At 35.7% G+C, this 21,057-nt stretch overlaps 1 protein-coding gene and 1 long non-coding RNA gene across 4 annotated transcripts in view; one reads left to right on the top strand and one right to left on the bottom strand.

The window, feature by feature from the left end:
- STK39 (serine/threonine kinase 39) overlaps positions 1 to 21,057 on the top strand; it is a 310,860-nt gene that overhangs the window by 205,658 nt on the left and 84,145 nt on the right. For both annotated transcript variants that reach the window (XM_074215784.1, XM_074215785.1), the window contains exons 11-14: positions 8,153 to 8,275; positions 8,419 to 8,448; positions 16,967 to 17,029; positions 20,305 to 20,372. In XM_074215784.1, coding sequence (XP_074071885.1) covers positions 8,153 to 8,275; positions 8,419 to 8,448; positions 16,967 to 17,029; positions 20,305 to 20,372 — 284 coding nt within the window. The remainder of the gene's footprint in view (positions 1 to 8,152; positions 8,276 to 8,418; positions 8,449 to 16,966; positions 17,030 to 20,304; positions 20,373 to 21,057) is intronic.
- On the bottom strand, positions 12,328 to 17,595 carry LOC141507796 (uncharacterized). Of its 2 annotated transcripts, none has more exons than XR_012474270.1 (3): positions 17,404 to 17,595; positions 14,902 to 15,022; positions 12,328 to 12,637 (listed from the first exon to the last, which is right to left on the bottom strand). It is a non-coding gene; the product is annotated as an uncharacterized LOC141507796 (long non-coding RNA). The 2 variants fall into 2 exon arrangements; XR_012474271.1 differs by having other exon boundaries at positions 14,875 to 15,022.

The following is a 21,057-nucleotide window of genomic DNA, read 5'->3' on the forward strand; positions in this document are numbered from 1 at the left end:
TATAACAACTACATTTTCTTCCTTGTCTTTTGGGTTGGTGGTACAGAGAGGACTTTCTAACCTTGCTGCTACCTGCTGTTTCCAAAGAGAGGGATTTTTGAGATTGTAGCATTCATAGGTATCATAAATTAGACTCATCTCCCTGAAAAGGAATTCTCATGTTCATATATATATATATATATATATATATATATATATATATATATACATATATATGTGTGTGTACATATATGTGCATATATATTACATTACAGTGTATATATGAAGTGGTTGTATTGTTTTGTGCTTTTTTTCTTATTCTCTTATGGAAAAATGAGGATGGGATTCATTCTATTGTGTTGTGATATTATCAATGAACAAATTGTTTAATAGAAGAAATCCAGTTTAGCAGTAATGCATTGAGAGTTCCATAAATAAATAATTAGTACTGTCAACATTTCTCTTCTCTCTTGGTGGGGGGCGGGGAGAGGAGAGACATGGGAGCTTGGAAATAGGTACAATGTAGTATTGTGAAAAGAGCACAGAATACCTGATATTAATTTTTACCTATTAACCATGTCAGTTTGGTCACTAAGATTTTCTGAGACCCCTGGTTTTCTTTGAAGAATATTTGTAAAACTTAGATCACAGGTTTGTTGGACATGTAAAAAACACTATAAATCTTAATATATCAAAAGATCTATAATTTCTCCAGTGTGGTTATTCCTTTTATTGAACTGATCACATCCTCTCCTAATCTTGTCTATTTTTCTTTGTGTCTTAACAGAAGTCATAGGAGATTTTCCTAGGGATTTAGAGAATTTTACCTTTTAAAAAATATATGTTTTATATGCACATTGGTTATCCTTCACTTTTGCATGATCCTTGCAAATCTCTTGTAGTTACTCACTTGTCTTTTATATCATTTCTTACATGCATGTTATCATTGGTAGACTGTATTCTATTTACACTCATCATGCCTTTTATCCATTGCCCTTTCTGCACTTTTTATTCTTCTGAGATAATGATGTTCAATGATTCACAGTCATGTAGCATCATTCAGTGTTCAGAGACATGTCAACAAGCATTTATTAGGTGATTAGTAAGTACAAGTCACCAAAAGGCAAAAAGAGTTTCTGCTGGGTACTGAGGTTCTCTATCTGCCTTCTTCCTGGTCCACCCACCATCTTCAGTGTTTGTCCAAAATAGATCTATGTATGTGTGCATGCAGGCACATAACATACATCATACAACATCCCACCATACCATACCACATCACACCACATCACATCATATCCCACCATACCCCACCACACTCCACCCTACCAAATCCCACCATACCACACCAGGTAACTTAATGGACTATTTGTTGACCTATGTCATAGTTTTGGCAATATTCTATCTTTATCCTCTTTCCAGCGGGTGTTGAGGCTAATCTCTTTTGAGTGATGTGGATTTGTTTTGAGGAGGCCCCAGACTGTTTTGGGGCTTGATATATATCTGCATCAGGCATCTACAACCATTGTCTGGGGAATCTTACTATCAATAGAGAGTCTCTTCTAATTTTCATAGAATAGAATACCATCTGTAGAATGGGTGAATGTTTTAGGTGAACATATTTCCCTGGCTTATGCATCATTTGATGCCTATTCAGCAAGTTGTTGAAAAATATTATCTTCATAGTTACCTCTTTCATGGACTTTAGATAGATTGTTCTTCCATGTATCCAGAGGTAACCTCTTTCTTGACCTCCAGTCTCATACATCCACCTTCTTGTTAGGTAACTTGAGCTGGTTATCCTGTAGACATCTTAAACTCAACATATTCAAAACTGAACTCATCTTTCCCCCGTGTTTGCCTTTCTTCTAATTTTCCTATTATTGTGGAGGGCACCACCATCTTCCCAGTTATCCAAGCTCACAAACCCCTGTGTCATCCTCACTTCTGATTCTCACCATCTGTATCCAATCTGTTGCCGGGAGTTGTCAATTCAACTTTGGTAATTTCTTTTTTTTTCCTGGTTATTCTATTCTATTGTTTATTTATTTTCATATTGTTATCATAATATTGTTGTGAAAGTAAACATACCCCCCCCAAAAAAGATAGAGAAACCTCAAGAGAAATTAAGTGAGAAAGGAAAAAAGTGCACTTGTCTGTGTTCAGATTCCATCAGCTTTGTCTCTGGGATAGTTGCCTTCTTTATCATAAGTCCATCAGAGAAGTTGTAATTTCTTTTAATGTATGCCTCTTCTCTCTTCTGGCACTGCCATCACTCTGCTAAAAAAAAAAAATTACCATCTCAGTGGTCTTCTTGCCTCAAGCCTTTCAATCTATTCTTCATTCAGTTATCAAAGTGATCTTCCTAAAAAAAAAAAAGGTCTGACTACCTTACAACCCTTTCCCCGTACCCATTCTGTCAGTTCCAGAAGCTCCCCATTACTTCCCAGGGTCAAATAATATTCTTTTATTGTCTTTTAAAGTTCTCATAATATGGCCTTTTTATACTTTTCATGTCTTCCTATAATTTCTCATACCTTTCAATTTAGTGGTGCTGGCCTCAGTATTGAGTTCACAAGACCCTTTATCTCCCATCTCCCAAGGTTCCCCTTGCCCCAGTCCCCATGCCTCTGACTCTCCTTCCTGAGTTTTACATCCTGACTTCCTTTCTAATGATTTTAAATCCCATCTTCTGTAAGAAGAAACCTCTCTTGATTCCCCTTAATACCAGTGCCTTCCCTCTAAGATGATTTCTAATTTATCTTGTCTTTTATCTTTATACCTAGATATTTGCATGTTGTCTCCACAATTAGACTGTGTGCCCTTTGAGGGTACTATCTGTTTTTCACTTTCTTTTTATCTTTAGTGTGCTTAACAGTGTCTGGCTTAAATATAGTAGGTGTTTAATAAATGCTTATTGACTGATGGATTATGTCATGATCTTACTGTTTGGGACATTTCTTCTTTGAGGGAAGCCTTTAAAGCTGCAAGTTTCTCTACTCATGTTAGACTTTTTTTTTTTTTTTTTTTTTAGATTTTTCAAGGCAATGAATGGGGTTAAGTGGCTTGCCCAATGCCACACGGCTAGGTAATTATTAAGTGTCTGAGGTCGGATTTGAACCCAGGTACTCCTGACTCCAAGGCCAGTGCTCTATCCACTGCACCACCTAGCCGTCCCCATAGACTTTCTTTCATAAATAAAGCGCAGCAGCATCTTTTATTCTTCATACTTCCCAGTCAGTTTTGTGCCTGCAAAGAAATGTCTATGAAATGTAAGGTCTGTGAAAAATCTGCCTATCCCCTTCTCATATTTAGATAAATGTTTCAGGCATTATAATTTCAGATTGTGTAGAAACGAAACAGTAGCCACAGATGCCTTCATGCATCCCTGTTTTTTTTTTTTTTTTTTGGTAAAATAGTACTGTGATCTTTTCCATTCTTTTGTAATCTTTTCTCCTTTGAAATATATTCCTGAGTGTCTAAAGGAGTCTCATTCCAGGTTCTCTTCAGGTTCATTTTCTTCTAAATTTCTCCTCTTCATCATCAGCTATTTTGTGAGATAAAGGTGTTGCTCATTTTCCATCATACTCCTCCACTATTTTTTTCAGATGTATGTGTACTATAGACTGTTTTTGCCTTTGGCTGTTAATGTCTTTCCATGACAAGTAGTAGGGACTGTTTCAAAGGAATGCTGATACTGGGTGTCTTTTGTTCACTTCCCATTTTTTGGAGTGGGCAGATTGTTTTTAAAAAGTTGTGTTCGAGCCGTTCTAATTGAATATACATTTTTATCCTTCTAATTTAGTATTGATTTTGACATTTGTTCTAACCAGTGGATAATGTAACTTGAACACAAGATACTGATTCTGAAAGAACTGCTGCCTTTCTTGTCTATTATATTCGGGGTTTCCTCCCCTTTTTTCTTTTCATTTCTTTTCTTTTTTTTTTTTTTTGGCAGTCATCTTGAAAATCTTTCCTGATATATAAGCTGTGAGACTAATGTCTGGATTATAACAAATATTTGGCCTCTTTCTAGTTAGCAACTATTTTCCAACTTTTATGATTTTTTCCTGAATTTTCCTTTTTTTGTTTTGCTGTTGTTGTGTTATTGTATTGTCCTCCTCTTCCTATTAAGTCACTGTATGTTTAGTTATATATTGATTTAATTTTTTGCTTGATCTTCACAGAATCGCTCCATTGTGTTCTCTGCCAAAACGTTGATATACAAGCTTCTTTTGCTCATCACAAAGATTGCACATTAGCAATATTTTGGTTAATATTGGTAAACTCTTTATTACTCCTCCCTTTCTTAGCTTTCTCCACTATATTATGGCCCAGATGGTAGAAGTTAATTGGGGATTTTTTGCAGTTTTATCTTATGTGTGTCCTCTGACCAAAAATCAATAAGCATCCTGATATTGAATCTCTGTATTTACAATGGAAGGTCCTTAGGCAACAGATAGGGTTACCTGGAGCTTTTTTGACTTGATTGAAATTGTCAAAGCCTGTGATCTCCAATGGCTTGCTCTTCTAGAGCCATGACCACCTCCACACCACAGGGAAGTATCTGGATGGGGATTTTATAAATCTTAAAATTCTATATAAATGGCAGCTTTGTTTTAATTACTAGGAATATAAGATCACAGATTTTGAACAAGATGGGACCTTTGAGATTACTTTTCAAATGAGGACCCATAGAGGTAGCATGGTGGATAGAGCTCTGAGCCAGGACTCAAGAAGAGCTGAGTTCAAATCTATTCTCAACTACTTATCAGCTGCGTGACTGTTGCACCTACCTTGCAAAGGTGTGGTGAAGATCAAATGAGTCAATATTTTTTTTTTTAGATTTTGCAAGGCAATGGGGTTAAGTGGATTGCCCAAGGCCACACGACTAGGTAATTATTAAGTGTCTGGGGCCGGATTTGAACTCAGGTACTCCTGACTCCAAGGCCAATCAATGCTCTATCCACTGTGCCACCTAGCCTCCCCGACTATATTTTTTTAAAGCAGTTCACACTGTCTCTGGTGCTGCCATATGATTGCCCATTACCCTTTTCCCTTCTCCCTAGAGAGAATGACATAAATGCTTAAATTTTAAGATTGGAAATAGGGAAGACTGGATTGGTGATTTCACCTCCTCTCCTAATATAGGTTAATGTTTTCTTGGCAGTTTTTATTCTTAGAAATTATTAATGCTAGACTGTGTCAGTGGCAGAATTTGACTCAGGTCTTCCTGGTGCCAAGGCTAGCTTTCTCCTAAGCCATGCCGTGCTGCTACCTTTCTATCTAGATTATTTTAAAATTATTTTTGTGTTTTAGTTTTCATTTTTTTAGAACTTTCTATATTGATATTGCTTTTATGAGATGAATTCTGTGGTTTTTGTGAGGATTCCTCATAGCTCTGGAAAACTCAGATCTCTTTCTAGTGCACAGAAAGGACTCTTTTAAGCCAATTTTTGATTCTCCCTAGTAGAGAACATTGTCATACTACCTAGCCTGTAAATTAGATTATGCTAAGATTCTCTTCCTTTTCTTCTTTCCTCAAACTCCTCTCTGAGACCCTCAAGTGAACAGAAGGTATATCAGACTGAGGTATAGTTACTGCTATACATTATGTTAACCATGGACAGATTGTTCTTTGCCTTATGTTAATCATACTTATTGCCCTTTTTATATATATAGACATCTTATTTCATCAGATTTTAGTAAATAAAACTAAGTTGATAAGTCAGTAGTATAAAAAGTAAAAGTAATGCAAGGTGATGATCTTTTTATTGGTTATAGATGAATAATATTTTGGGAAATCAAATGGATCAAACCCTGCAAGGGGAAGAGTGCAAAGTAAATGCCAAAATTTGAAGCAGAATTTATTTTTATTTGTTTTGACTTTCTCTCTCTCTTGTTCTCTTTCTAATTCCCCTTTCATTGGTTTCAGGAAAAATGAAATTTCTTTTTTTTAATATAGTGTTTCTTTTGGAAACATGAGGAATGATAATTCATCAGTATATTTGATTTTAATTCAATTAAACAAACATTATGCCTGTACTAGGTACAGAATGCAATGTAGTTATTTCTTTTTTGTGCAGATACAGATCAGCAACTTGTCTATTATCGTATGGATCCATAGATCTCAGTGTATGACCTGTGGGCCACTACTTGCTAGGTAGGGTTCCTGCTTAACCCACCTCTCCTCTCCCCAAAAGTGTTAGAAGCAAGACTTGAAGTCCTTGAAGCTAAGACTTCTCTTATTCAACATTCCAGAAGTTTAAATTACATTGGAGGCATAATTTAATTCTGCTTCTGAAGCATCATTTACAGATATTTATATTGGTGGAATAGAAGTTTCTTGAGTTTGGGTCTGTTTGTGTTCTTTTTACCTGAGTGCATTGCATCTCTAAGGTACCTAATGTTTGTTAATGTAGATTGGATTGAATTGTGGCTCCCATTCCTAGGTAGTAGTTGGCATGATTTTTATCTTATATCACTTGTGGGGGGCGGGGGGGGGAGAACTTTTAATTCTTCTATTTGATTGTAAGCATTGAGGTATTTTTTCATGTTGCTATCAAGATGTAAGTTCTCAGCTTTAAGACTTTTTTTATAACTCAGTTAATTTAACTATACAGTTCAACAGCAGAATACTTTCATCCATAGCTCTCTTTTCATTGCCTTTTAAATAAAGCAATCTGTTTAAAAATTTTTGAAGTGCATTTCAGCATTTCTTTTATAGTAGTTTGTCTCACTATCAATAAGTCCCATTAAAATCACTCTTAAGACTAGGGTTTTACAGTGCCTCTGACTACAAAGAGAAAAACATTTCACCCATGTCACAAGAGATATTTTATTTTACATGAAGACCTAATGTGCCTCAAGGGGGAGGGGGGGAATTTTTTTTCTTTTGCAAATAAAAAGTATATATATTCTTTTTAGAAGCCACCGATAATGATCTGGTTACTTTTTTTTTTTTAACTTTCAGGGGTTGAACTGTATTAGAACTTGAAACTCCCAAGTCCCAGTTAATTGCTTTCTTTTCTTAGACCCTCATACCAAATCAGACTTGGAAAGAGCTGCTGCTGTTCTGTACCTTAGATGTCAAATTGAACTGACATGCAAAACTGTTAACCTTATAGAATGCCTTTGTTAGAATTAAGAAATCCACTCTGAAGTAGCCCAGGGATAGAGGGAGGGGTAGAGAATGGTTTTTCTGCATACATTCACATAATTACATGAATCATTGACTGTTGGCATGTACCTGCTAATTACATGGCTTCTTGATTTTTTTTTCCTTACACAGAATACATCAGAATCAAAACTCATTCTAAATCATCTTTCTTCACCACCATTCCCTTCCCCCCCCCTTTTTTTTAAAGTTTTGCCATTTCAGCTATAAGGCCTTTGGAAAATATGCACTATGGATCACTCTTGCCTTAGTTCAATAATTTGAGATAATTAAGAAAGGCTGATTATAATCTAAACAGCAGCGTGGTTGCTGATTATCATGCTGTGTCTCTAGCTATCTCATGAGTCTCATAAATGCTACAAGGTGTGTTAAGAATAGTCTGATGCTGTTTTGTTTTGCTCAAGTAGGCTGAGCAGAATCCTGGGAAAACAAGCATGATGTCAGGTTCTGAAAAAGAGCAAGATGGCAACCGAAGGGTATTTGATTTTTTGATTTAGGATTTAGACTGCTGGGTGCTCCTAGTGTGCTTCATTTTAGGCTGCCCGATTTCCGTGTATTTGCCCTGTCAGCATTATGTTGCTTGCATGCATTTTCATTTCCTTCCATATGGTATTGATGTGCAGTCATTTGTAGATGTGTTTAACTGGTTTTTAAGAGATTATAAGGACTTGACTTTAGGTCATTTTCCTTATATTTTCTTAAGTCTCCATCTTCCAAAATGTTTTGTTCCACTCCTTAGTAAAATAGGTCCTCCTGTGACAATGGAGAGAACAAAATATTTTCAGAAGAGGTGGAGTCCTGAGTGGTGTCAAACTGTGTGGTCCTTTTAAATTTAAATCAGCAGGTAGTTGCCTAGGAATGCTTAACCAGCTAGGTAATTGCTGGGGCGGGTTATATGCCAAATAACCTAATAGAGGTCTTAGTGGAAATTTTGGCAGTATGTGTGTCTATGTGTGGCCAAGGATGACTGAAGAGCTTGTGTGTGTGTTATTTTAATAGGTTAGAAGGGTTCCTGGATCTAGTGGTCATCTTCACAAGACAGAAGACGGAGACTGGGAGTGGAGTGATGATGAAATGGATGAAAAAAGTGAAGAAGGAAAAGCAGCATTTTCTCAGGAAAAGGTATAAATAAGACAGCTGTTTAACTAACTTGGGGTTGCCACTCATAGCAAAGGAGAATTGGTTAATGTGTGATTTGGGGGTTTGTGGCATTTAAATATGACATGTTAGCTTTTGTGCATTAACATTGGATACTTGTTTTACAGTCACGAAGAGTAAAAGAAGAAAATCCAGAGGTGAGTTATTTTCCTCTCTTCTTTATCTCACTCCTGTTCTGCCCCTTTAAATGTCTTTCTGGGACTACTCATTTAGAGGAAAAGTCTTTGAAGTTTTGAGTCTCTACTTGAAAAAAACACAAAACTAAGGTAAAATTTCATCATTTTTTGCCAACAGAAAGTCACTGGTGAAAATGTCCAGAAAATTCATCCAGAATTTGCTGGTCTTGATCTTATCATTCTCTTAAGAGTCTCTTGGTGTTAGGCAAAGGAATACTCTTTTATCAGCAGCTTCTCTTTGAGAATTGGTCATCTTTTGATTAACTTTCATTTTTGGATTCTATTAAATTCCCTATTTCCTAATGATTTAATGATGGCCATGTTTCAAAGGAATTGGTAACTCTTAGAATGTCAGAGTAGATTTAAATGTACAGAACTAGTCATTAATGTGTGCTTATGACAAAAATAAGAACAGCCTGTTTCCATATATAACTCAGCATCCTTCATTCTCTTTACACTTAATACCCCAACAGCCTCCATTTAGTAGACATTTTCTTTTGATTAAGTATAGCCATCCTTGTAGTTTGAGTGTATCTCAGTAGCGGTAGTCAGTGAGAACTTATCAGGAGGAATGGACCAAGCCCTTAATCCTCAACTATCATTTTCCTATAGTATTTGTATATAATCCTTTCTATAACTACTGGGCAAAGTTTTGTGTCTACCTTTTCTTTCCCAGCATCTGAACTGAATTGGACTGGTCTCTTCTGTGTATTTCATTTCATTGCCTCCCTTCTCCTTCAGATAATTTTTTCCTTTAAAATTTGTCCCTTAAATTGATTTGCTTTTCCTTTCTCCCCCACCCCCAGCATGAAAATAATCTTTCATTAGGGACAGAATCCTATTTTAAAATGTATAATGGTCCCATGTGCCAGAAACTTTTAGTAACTTGGGCCACATTGGATTTAAAGAATGATCTTTTTGAGTTATTATGAATACTTCCCTATGCTCTGCCTGCTTTTCTCATTTTTGCCTATTATTTGATCCCAGAATCATGGATGAAAAACTATTGTAATTAAGCTGTAAAAAACCAGCTTATAAAGAAAATGGCACCAATATCAGATAAGACTCAAACAACCTTCACTAATGTATTATAAGAACTTGACTGGTTGATGCTTAATCTTTATATCACTGGTGCAAACTGATAGGTGTGTAATTTTTTTTCATACAATGATTGACAAGTATGGTTATAATACCATTTGAAATAGCTCTCAGGGTTTAAGAAAAAAAATTGTGATAGCAATATTTTTTTGCCAGTAAAGGCTTATTGCCTTGAAATGAAGAGAGAAATACTAAGGTCTCAACTAACCAATATTTTAATCTCCTGCAGTAGATTTAAAACAATGGTTATTTAGCTCTCTACATTAAAGTTGTCTTTGTTTACTTAGTATGGTATCTTCTCAGAGATCCCATTTTGTAATCAATCTATAATTCAGACATTTCTGATAAGTCCTATACTCCTGATGTTATTTTGAGTATCATCATTTCTACCTAGTTTTAAGAAATTTAAAAAGAGAATTGTGTTTTACTTTAATCTATTACTCTGACAGTTTCTTATTGTGTACAACACACACACATACATACATGGTTAGGAACATTTTGTCATACATAATTGCAGTCATGTAAATACATCAGAAACAATCTAGAATCAAAACCTCTACCTTTGTATCTTACTTGTTCCTCAGAACAACCCTGTGAGGTAGGTGCTATTATTATCCCCATTTTACAGATGAGGAAACTGAGGTTCAGAGAGGTTGAATGCCTTGCCCGTGGTCACACAGCTAGTAAGTGTCAGAGGTGGGATTTGAACCCAGTTCTCTCCTGACTCCAAGTCCAACATTCTATCCACAATACTACGGTGCCTTTCATCAATACCTGAGTGATTGGTCAGGTGCTTACATCATTTCTAAATCAAAGGTAAGCATGGAGAGCACAGGTAAATGCATAATTCTGGTGAAGATCAAGAAAAAACTCCATGGGACGCCAACATCAAGATGGAGCAAAATCAAAAACAATGTTTTGTCTGCTAAGTGGCATGTCAAAATCTGATGGAGAAGAAAGAGCAAGAACAACAGCTTAGTCATTATCTAGGGTTTGGAAGTTGGTGTTTAGGTTGGAAACTATTGAGAAGGCAAAGGACTCCTTAAGTAGATCTCATAGTTAGGTATGAGAATTTCCTCAAAAATTACAAACTCGTAGGAGCTAAGCTAACAAGGGAATTTGGCAGCCCCCCCTGTCTAACCTGATGTGGATAGAGCGCTGGACTGAAAAACAAGGAAGATCTCGGTTCACATCCTTTCTCTGCCAGTTACTACTATGCAATCACAGGCAAGTCACTTAATTTCTCTGAGCCTCAGTTTTCTCATGTATAAAATAGGAAAAATGGCACCAATAGTACCATTTAGTACAGGGTTAAGAAACTTAAATGTAATCATGTATGTTAATCTTTTTGCAAACCTTAAAGCACTCTGGAAGTATTCAGAATGACAGTGCGTGTGAGCACTGCGCACGCACGTGCACACACACACACACACACGCTCACGCGCACACAACCATTACGTGAATAATTCCTTCTATAGCATGTATTACTAAAGTACATTAAAGGCTTCCTTTAATCCCAATTCTACTTAATGGGATGATATTAGACCTTTTAGATAACTTTAGTCCTTGGAAATTTTTCCTTATATTCAACCTAAATCATCTCAATAATTTCTACATCTTATTCCTCTGGGACCAGACAGAAAATAGCTATTGAAATTCTTGGGTACAAATATAAAAACCTGTATTTTCTCCCCCAAAGACTTCTACAAGCTAAAAATTCCCAAGTACTTTACCTTATCTTCATGTGGCAAAATTTGAAGGCCTTTTTAAAGCATTCTGGTTTCTTTTCTCCAAGCTTTTCAATGTTCTTTCTAAAGATGTATCATTATTACTGTTGGTAGTCTTTGTCCCAATACTCCCTGTCCTGCTTCTCCTTCATCCCATTCTTGGATTTCTTCATTTTTGTTTATTAATATATAATGCCATTCTGTCCCACTCCCCCTTTTGCCTAGCTGTTTTTCTGATAGAGGTATATCCTCCTAAGTTGATATTACAGTCATGGATACTGAGCCCAGTACTCTGGTCATAACTGCCCTCTCATACAGTCTAATATTGAAGTTTTGAGCCTGTGTGTAACACTTTTACATTCACCTTCTTCCTATTTAATTAAGTTCTTGTCTCTGAAGGTCTTTTTCAATCCTGCCTTTCTTGTGCAGTCTGTTAACTGTTTTTCTTGAGCTTTCTATAATCAGTAATGTGATGTGTATATATAGTAATAATAACAGTAATAACCACAATGATGGCAAACAATTGGCAAATAGTCCTACATATATCATCCCAGGTGAACCTCACAGCATACCTCAAAGGTAAATACTGACTTGTTTGTCATGTCTATTTTACAAAGGAAGAAACTTAGGTGTCAAGAGATTAAATGACTTGGTCATGGTCATGAAGCTCATGAGGTTTTAGGGTATCATTTGAACTCATCTTCCTGAGTCCAAGTGATCCACACTTTACCCAAACTGCCTCTACCATAGATGTCTTTATCCAAGCCAGTATTAAAATGCTAAGTGCTTCAAAGCCATGCCCTGATCCCTGGAATGCTCCACTCCAGAGCAACTTCAAAGTTGGCTTTGAACTTTGAGTGACATCTCAGTCATTCTGACAGTTTTGAACTTAACTATAATTTCATCTAGCTCAGGTTTTCTATCTTTTCTACCAAAATATAATACAAAAGGCTTTGTATACTGCTTTGCTGAACTATATATACATATACATGTATATGTATATATAAGTATTTGCAGCATTATCCCTATAAAAAGTGGTTCTTGATTACTTCACTTTCAGTTTTTGAAAGATAGGACAACATTCACCCCTGTGGTCTTGAATCTTTCCTCTCGTTCATCGTGCTCTTTCAAAATCTTTGACAGTAACTCATCATTCACACTTTTCTGTTTCCTTTAGTATCCTGGGATGTAGTTCAACTGGGCCTTGTGACTTAGAATCTTCGGGGCAGCCAGGTACACTCTTATTGTCTCTACAGAATGTTCATTTTACCCCAAGATTCCCATCCTTTCTATTTCAGCAACCTGTTTTATGGTGAGAGTCTCATCTGAAAAAGGAAAAGAAAAGAAAACAGCTTTATTATTGCTTTCTTCATCTTTTGAAATATGCAGTTATCATTAAGGCAAGAGAAGAAATTATTAGCTGATCTGCTTTTGACAGAGTCAGAATTCTAGATTCTCAAATAATTGAATTCCATCTCTCCATACTGGGCCTCCATAGCAGCCCTATGTAGTATATTCTGGTGATTTATTATTATTATTATTATTATTATTATTATTATTATTATTATTATTATTATTATTATTATTATTGCTGTTAGTCTTTGTCCCAGTGCACTCTGTCATGCTTCTCCCTCCTTCATCCCAGTCTTGAATTTCTTTACATTTGTTTATCTTAATATATAATGCCATTGTGTCCTACTCCCACCTTTGCCTAGCTTATTTTCTGAGAGAAGTATATCCTTCTACGGCTGATATTTCAATCATGGATCCCATCCCACCAATTCTTAGTGATACTCTACAATCAAGTTTGCCTCCTTGTATTATTAATCTCCAGTTTGCCTTACTTGTTATCTCTACTTTATAAATTTGTATAGAGTGATCTGAAGCCATGGGTCTTGTGGTTTACTTATTTCTAAGTTTCTTGTCTTGGGTGAATTTCTGGGCATCTCTACTACCATCCCTTATTTATTATAGCTTCTGTTTATAACACATAATTTGGTAGGTTTTCATATACAGGTTTTCCCCTCCCTTTTACTTGTCAGTTTAGCCTTTTGAATAACTTGGAAGAACTTTTGCTTTTTCACTTCCAAAATCTGCTTTTCTTTTGTGAAGTCCTTGTCTTTAACTGATAACAATTTTGGGAAAAAACCACCTCTGCCCTTAAGGTCTTCACTTTCTTGCTCAAATCAAATTCAGGATAAGCATCAGTTTCTATTATCAAATATGAATTTATTCCTTTTCGTCTCTAAGAATGAGAGACAACAAGAAACAGGAACTACATTTTTATCAAAATTGTTTACAGTTTGCATTGAAAAGAACAAGACACCCAGGTTATAATAACTACAGCTTATGTTTTTCATAGTGCTTTAAAGTTTACAAAGCTTTTTTTAGGTAAATGACTTTTCTCATTTGATCTTTATAACAACCCTGGGTATAACAAATTGTACCCATTTTACAGGAGGGAAGTAAAGTTCAGTAAAAGTTCAATCCCTTGAAAAAAATTCATATCATCAGAGGGAGTGGGTATTCATACTAGGTGACCAGGTATTCTTTTTGCTATAGCCATACTGATTTGATTTGAGGAAAAAGAAATGTTCCTTTCATTATTGCATCATCCTATTCCCCTCGGGTGATGCTAAGTGTGGCATGTGATTAAAGAAAAATAACATTTCTTCATTTAACAAGTTGTTTATGAAGGTCTAGGAGATAGATTTTTGTCTGATGATGATTTGCAAAGAAGAACAACCCTTTGGAAACTTAGCCATCCTTTGAACTAATTCTTTCTTTGTAAATTGGAGGCTAATATCAGTAGGTTTGAGAATAATGCCATCCACATATGGATGGGGAGCAGGACTGGACTTGTCATTTCCTTAGTATAGGGATCTCTCAGGTGAGTTAACTTCCTTTCCTACTGCTTCTTTCTGCAACTTAATATTGTCTTGCCTGAGGCACCAAGAGGTAAAGAATTTGCCCAGGGTCACTCAACTGTTATGTGTCTTGAACCCTGAGCTTATGGGTGCTGCTTACTTTGAACATAATAGAGCCTTACTATAACTGTTCCATATATAATTTGAAGCACTTCTTATCTGTTTTGCTAAAAGGAAATGAGGTTGATTTTGATTCTAGTAACCTGCGGTGTGCCCCACATCCCTGTGAGGTCAATGTTTCATAGGCAGCATTCCCATTAAGGAGCGCTCAGATAAACAGTGCCCTTAAAGAGCTGGCATTACCCTGTACTCCAAAGTCTAGGCTAAAAACTAGGGATAGTCTCTGCCCTGAATTTGTGAAGATCTGTACTTAGAGCAAAATTTGACTGACCCTTCAGAAAATGAGGATGGATTTCAGGAGTCCCTTGTAAAAATTCTAGACATGTTCATTAAGGGGCATAGAGCAGAGTGAACTAAGGTCAGAAACTTAGCCATGCCTACAGTTGGTGTAACAGTGCTGTGTTCAAGAAAGCTCCTTCTTTCAACTTTAACAGTTTGATTTCATGGGGAAAATGATGCAGCCTAGATTATTATGTTGGATAAGAAACTAGAAACATGCTGAGATTTATACTCACCACTATTTTTTTTCTAAAACAATATACCTTTCAATGGCTACTTGACTTTTAGATCCATACTTGCTACTTTCTTGTCTCATCAGATTTATTCATTATCGATTATTTCCATCAATTTTCAAAACTTTCTGTTGTCTCTTTGCCTGGAAAACTACAAAGGAATATTTTATTTTTAAAAAGTTTAGGCTTATTTGATTTAACTTAGAGTTAACTGTTATTTGTTATCTTTATAAGGTCATATTAAAAATATCAGAGACAGAATAACATTAGCTAGTCTTTCACATATCCTGGTTGGGTGATGTGACCCAGGACAAGTCAGTCAACCATTCCTTGCTTTAGGACAGTGACTCGAACACAGTCATTCTGCAGAAAAGGGGAAGACCTGAATTAAACAAAGGAGTTTTCTTACTTGGTATTTCCTTTTAACAGTTATATCACAGGACTTATCCAAAGAAATTTTTTTTTAGTGTTGGATGCTCTCTGTATTAGAAGCATTTGGATTAGAAATGGGCTGTATTTCTAAAATTATAAAGTTGAAAAAGTAATTCTAGGTATAAAATTGACTTCACATTCTTGCTTCCTCTTTGTAGGAGCTCAATTCCTCACAATTGCTTCCTGTGCATAATCCACATTGCAAAATTGTTGCCTTCTTCCCCCCACCAGAATATTGATTACCCTTGGGATCTTCCCTTGTTGAAGATTGATCCAGCACTCAAAATTTATACCAAAATAGTAGTAATAGCTCAATATGTTATCCTCCCTAAGTGTTTCAAAAGCAACTCTAAGAAATGTCATTGCTTTAACCTAAAATAACAAATCTTAATTGGTGGCATTTCGGGCACTATGGCCAACTAGTGGGGAGGGTGGGGAAACTTTAGTGAGGTGACCCTTTGTGGGACTCCTCATGCCACCACATGTACCTGTTTTGCCTGTATAGGCACCTCACCAGCAGCCACCAGGTAAAATTGTGTACCTAGGGATACATTGCAGGAGATAGGTAAACAAGACTTTTTCCAATTTTGTTTCATTGCCAAAAAGATTAAAACATTTATTTAACTTTCAGAAAATTAACCTAGCTATTCTTAGTAACTGAATCATTTCTACATTGTTCAAAGATGGTGTGTTCAAGTCTTTCCTTCTGAAACAAAAGGCAGAATTAATGGTAAATCCAGAATATAATCCAGTCAAGTACAGAGAACTAAAGCACTCTGCTGGATCTCCTTGGGATAAAAGGATTGATCTTCAGTGGTTCCATGGTTAATGACAGGGTGCTTCCTTGTCTGAAGGTATAATACTTGGGTGTTTCATAAAGAATGTAGCAATTAGATCTTAATTAAGGAGGTGGCATTATAAAAGACACCTAAAGTGACCACATGGTTTAGTGCCATGCCTTCAGGAGAGTGAAATAACTGATGCATTCAGGTCAGTTTGTTCTCTTACATATTCATTTTGAGTTGATCTAAAAAATGAGATTTTGCTTCCTTTCACTTTTGTAAACTTCCTCAGAGTTAGCAATATTTATAGTATCTGATCACTCAGGCCTAATAAGTAGATACAGGGACTCTCTTTTCTCAGTCATAAGTGCTACATCTTGTGGAACTCTGGGTCATTAGAGCTGGGTTATGAGACAGGTCCAGAAAGTAGCACTAGAGAAGAAAATCACTTAAGTATTTTACTAGTGGCCCTTGCCTTTCAGACTTTAAGCGGGAAATTCAGCACTCTGCATCCATGTTGCTCAGATGAGAAAAAAAAATCACATACACCAAAGCTTTATATATGTTAGATCTTCCTTTTGATACACTGTCAAGGTAATGATTAAAGGGTCTTTACAAAAGTTCTGCTAAGCAAGCATCCTTTAATTTAGGATCCTTTAATACTTTTATCAGATTGTGGCACAAGTAACATGCATCTTAAGACTTGTGTCTGTTATCACCTTTAGAATGTCAAACAAAACATATTTTCTGTCACTCATTTCTTAATTTCTTTGCCTTTTGAAAACATTCGATGTGTTTCTGATCATTAAAATTTGATTAACAGACTTTCATGTTATAAATTTGGTGCCTTTAAGAGCTCTAATGCATTACTCTCTTGACAGATTACAGTGAATGCCAGCAGTATACCTGAGCAGATAAAGTCACTTTCTATACAGGACCCCAAGGTATGTCCCTGTATTGTTCAGTAAAATTTCGAATACTTTATAGAAGAATCTTCAAGGACACCAGCTAATAATAAGGAAAATTACTTCCAAATCATGGGCTTGTAAATTTTCTGGTCTTGAATAAACACAATGTGGGAGAAAAATTGTTGTTTATCATGGCCTTTGGTGTCCTCCAAGCAAAAATAGATTCCTATACTCCTTTTTAAATAGCTAGTGTTGTATGAAATAATAAAAGAAATGAAAATAGCAAAAACATGATGCCATATTCCAACCTTGTAATGCATGATTAAATAATAAATAGTGAAGTTTTTTCATTGTTGTTTTGTTTTGATCTTAGGGAAGAATACTGATCTAGGATCCTGATTTTCACTTACTCATTATTGCTCGATTCTTTGTTAGTGAACTTCACAAGCTGTTTTCATCTCTTCTATTTTTGTTCGTAAAACAAATGTCTTGAATGCTTTCCTGCACCCTTTAAAATAATTATAGCAAATGTCACTTCAGTGAAGAATTTTATATGTCATTTAAGAGCCAGTACCATTTAGGGAAGAGAATGCTCCATTGAAGGTTTACTATGACTTTGAGCAAGTTATCAGCTGCTATGTGATGAATAGTCACAATGGCATCTGGGCTGCCATGACAATGACAAATCCATTTAAAGTTTTAGTCATATTCTTCTAAGTTTCTCTTCTTTAGAAGACTGCAGATTAGAATCACAAAACAGGTTGGCAGGGTAATGTTATGGAAAGTGACTGGATTTGTAACCAGAGAACCTGGATTGAAACTTGCTCCTATCACTTAGCACTATTACCTGTGTGAACATGAGCAAGCCATTTAACCTTTTTATGCCTCAGTTTTTTCACTTATAAGTGAGTAGATTTGATTACAAGGTCTTTTTTCTGCTGTTAAAATTTATGATATACTGAACTTTTATGGTATAATAAATCTTTGAAACTGTGGTAAATATGGGACTGGTTTATAAAACTTTTACTACTTCTTAAAACCTATAGACATAGATTAGCTTCTCTCAAATACTTTTCTTTTGGCCCTCTTTCTTTTTTCTTGGTCCTTGTCCCTAGCACTTCTGAGAGCAGCTGTGGTACAGTGCTCAAGGACATTAACAGTCAGCACAGGAATTTTTAGATATCTTATTAGTCCATAGAATAATTTGAATAATTTGAGGGAAAACATAGACTTAGTCCAAGTCAGCCTTGTCCCCATTTAATAGAAGAGAAAAGAGATAATGAATGATCTGCATGGGGTCAATAGAGTTCCTTGGTGGCAGAATGATTACCACTACAACTATAACTATGGCGACAACAAGATGACTACTCCTGCTACTTCTCTTGCCTCCTCCCCTTTCTAACTACTACTACTACTACTACTACTACTACTACTACTACTACTACTACTACTACTACTACTACTACTACTAGATATTTACATATCTTTTGAGATTTGAACACATTTTGCATATATTCTCATTTGATCTATAAATAATCCTGTGAGATAGACTTTATTATCATTCTCATTCTACAAATGAGAAAATAATGATGATGACAGCAATAATAACAATAAATAACATTTCTCCAGCACTTATTATGCTAAGTGATTTACAAATATAACCTCCTTTACTTTGATATCCTTGTAAAGATCCTATGAGGTAGGTGTTGTTATTATCCCCCTTTTATAGATGAGGAAACTGAGGCAAATAAAAGTTAAGGTTAAAGACTCATGATAATCAAATAAGGATAAAATTTATCAAGCTCATTTTCTGTTTCAGACACAGTATTTGGCAGTGGAAATACACAGAGAAAAAAAATGAAACAGCCCTTGCTCTTAAGGAATTTTACATATTTTAGGAGGAGATAATGTATAGCCATATAAATATTTACCAAATACAGGGTGATTTTTTGGAGAGAGGCATTATATTTTGGGAACCAGGAAAGGCTTCAAAGGGGAAGTATGCAAACTGAGTTTTGTTGGATGCTAGTAATTCTAAGAGTCCAGGGGTAAGGAGAGTTTTTTCAAGTGCCAAGGCATGGAGATGGCAGAGGGAAAGCCATGTGTAAGGAAGAAAATAAGAGCAAGTTAGGTTGGAGCCAGGCAATTAAATGACTTTGAATACCAGATAGAGAAGATGAAATTTGATCCTAGCTTTGTTAAGGATTCCTGGATTGTATTGTGCAGAGGAGAGATGTGGTCAAGCCAGTGCTTTCATAGAAAGTTGGGAAATGGAAGAGGCAGACTTTCTGGTTCTAAGTCTACCACTGACCTCTTCATCACCATGTTCCCACAACTAGACCCCATTATAATTGTTATGTACCATACCACTAGCAGAACATTTTCAAACAAATCAGAAGTTTAATTGTGTGATAACTCACTAATTCTCAAGAAAATGTCAATGAGTAAAAGGAAGACCTGACAGTAAGAAAATGAATTCCAATAATTGGAACACCTTTAGCGGAATAATAATTAGAAGGATGGCATTTTGTGCATAAGGCTTCAGTGGCAGGGCCTTCATTTCAACAAAGGGCAAACAGTGACCTAGGATGACAACAAAGTTGGTTTAAAAAAAGAAACTCCTTTTTGCCTCCATTATGAAATAGTTATGAACGGTTACCAAGTAGCTGTGTGCGTTCTGCTTACAGAATGATTTCCGTATTACCTCATTTGATTGTCACAACAATCCCATCAGGTTGCACAATTTATGTCATACCAAACTTATGGATGTGGAAATGGAACCTTAGAGAAGTTAATTGATTTCCTTGAGTCTTCCAAGCTGGTATGTGTCAGAATTGGGACTTGAACTCTGACTTTCTAATTCTGAATATAGGCTCTTTCTACTGTGCCATGACAGCTTTCCTCCTTTGTTTTTCTTAATGTCTCATCCTCATTGTTTATGTTTTTAAGAGGAGAGGTATCCCATGAGTGAGGAAAAGGACCAATTGGCAGCAGCCCAGGAAATCCTCTTTAAAGATACAATTTTTCTTTTGATGGTTATTTTCTATCTTTTTCTTCCTCTCAAAGATAACATTTTTTTCCTACCCTGAAAATTAGGATTTCTTTTTTAAACTTCTATCCACATTTTCTCTGGAAATTAGTATTTCTGCATCTCTAATGCAATATTTTGAGAGTAAATGAGATAGTGCACATAAAGTACCTTTCAGGTTTTCAGGAGCAAAATGCTTTTTTTAATTCAATAAGAGGTGATGGCTCTACTTACTTATTTCCTTATAAATCTTATAACACTTTGTATTCTTTTGTTTTTAAAGGGTCATCCTAATATTAATGAAGAATTTACAGAAACTTCTTGTGCTGTGAATCTTGTTTTAAGATTAAGGTAAATAATTTGATCTTTAAAAATGCTGCCTTTTGTCTTTAGAGTTATTATTTCTTATCACCTCATTAAGTTTTCATGATTTGAATGAAATAAAAACGTTAACTTCTTTAGTCTCCCAGTATGGCCAATTATATGCAGTATTCTGTGAACTAATTGCTAACTTCTAATTGCTTAGTAAAGAAGGAAAAAATGAAAAACAATATGAATGTGAATTCAAGCTCAGTGTACTCTTCATTAAGGTTTTTTCCCCCCTTTCCTTCTCTTTTTCTTCCCCTTGCAATGTAGGATCACAGTGAGAGATTTTTAATGAGTTTCTTTCACACTTCAGCAGTCAGTCTCTGATGAAAATAAACCATGGCTGTACTACAAGTTTCCTGCTCAGAACATTTTTCACTGGCAGGTTTGATCAACCACTGTGGAGAAATGACAGATATATTTTGAAAGAACATTCAGTCTTCTAGGAAATAGATACAAATATGGTGCCTCTCCATACTTTGTCTAGTCTTTGTAGTTATATTGTAAATAGGAACTGCTACATTCTTTATAATAGAATCAAATGTGTAGCTTGTAGTCCTCAAGTATTTTTGTGATAAGAACAGTTTACTCTTTAGACTTTTTTTTTTGTTTGTTTTTAGGTTTTTGCAAGGCAAACAGGGTTGTAGCTTACCCAAGGCCACATGGCTAG

The sequence above is a fragment of the Macrotis lagotis genome, chromosome 1, assembly GCF_037893015.1.
Source record: "Macrotis lagotis isolate mMagLag1 chromosome 1, bilby.v1.9.chrom.fasta, whole genome shotgun sequence".
NCBI lineage: Eukaryota > Metazoa > Chordata > Mammalia > Peramelemorphia > Peramelidae > Macrotis > Macrotis lagotis.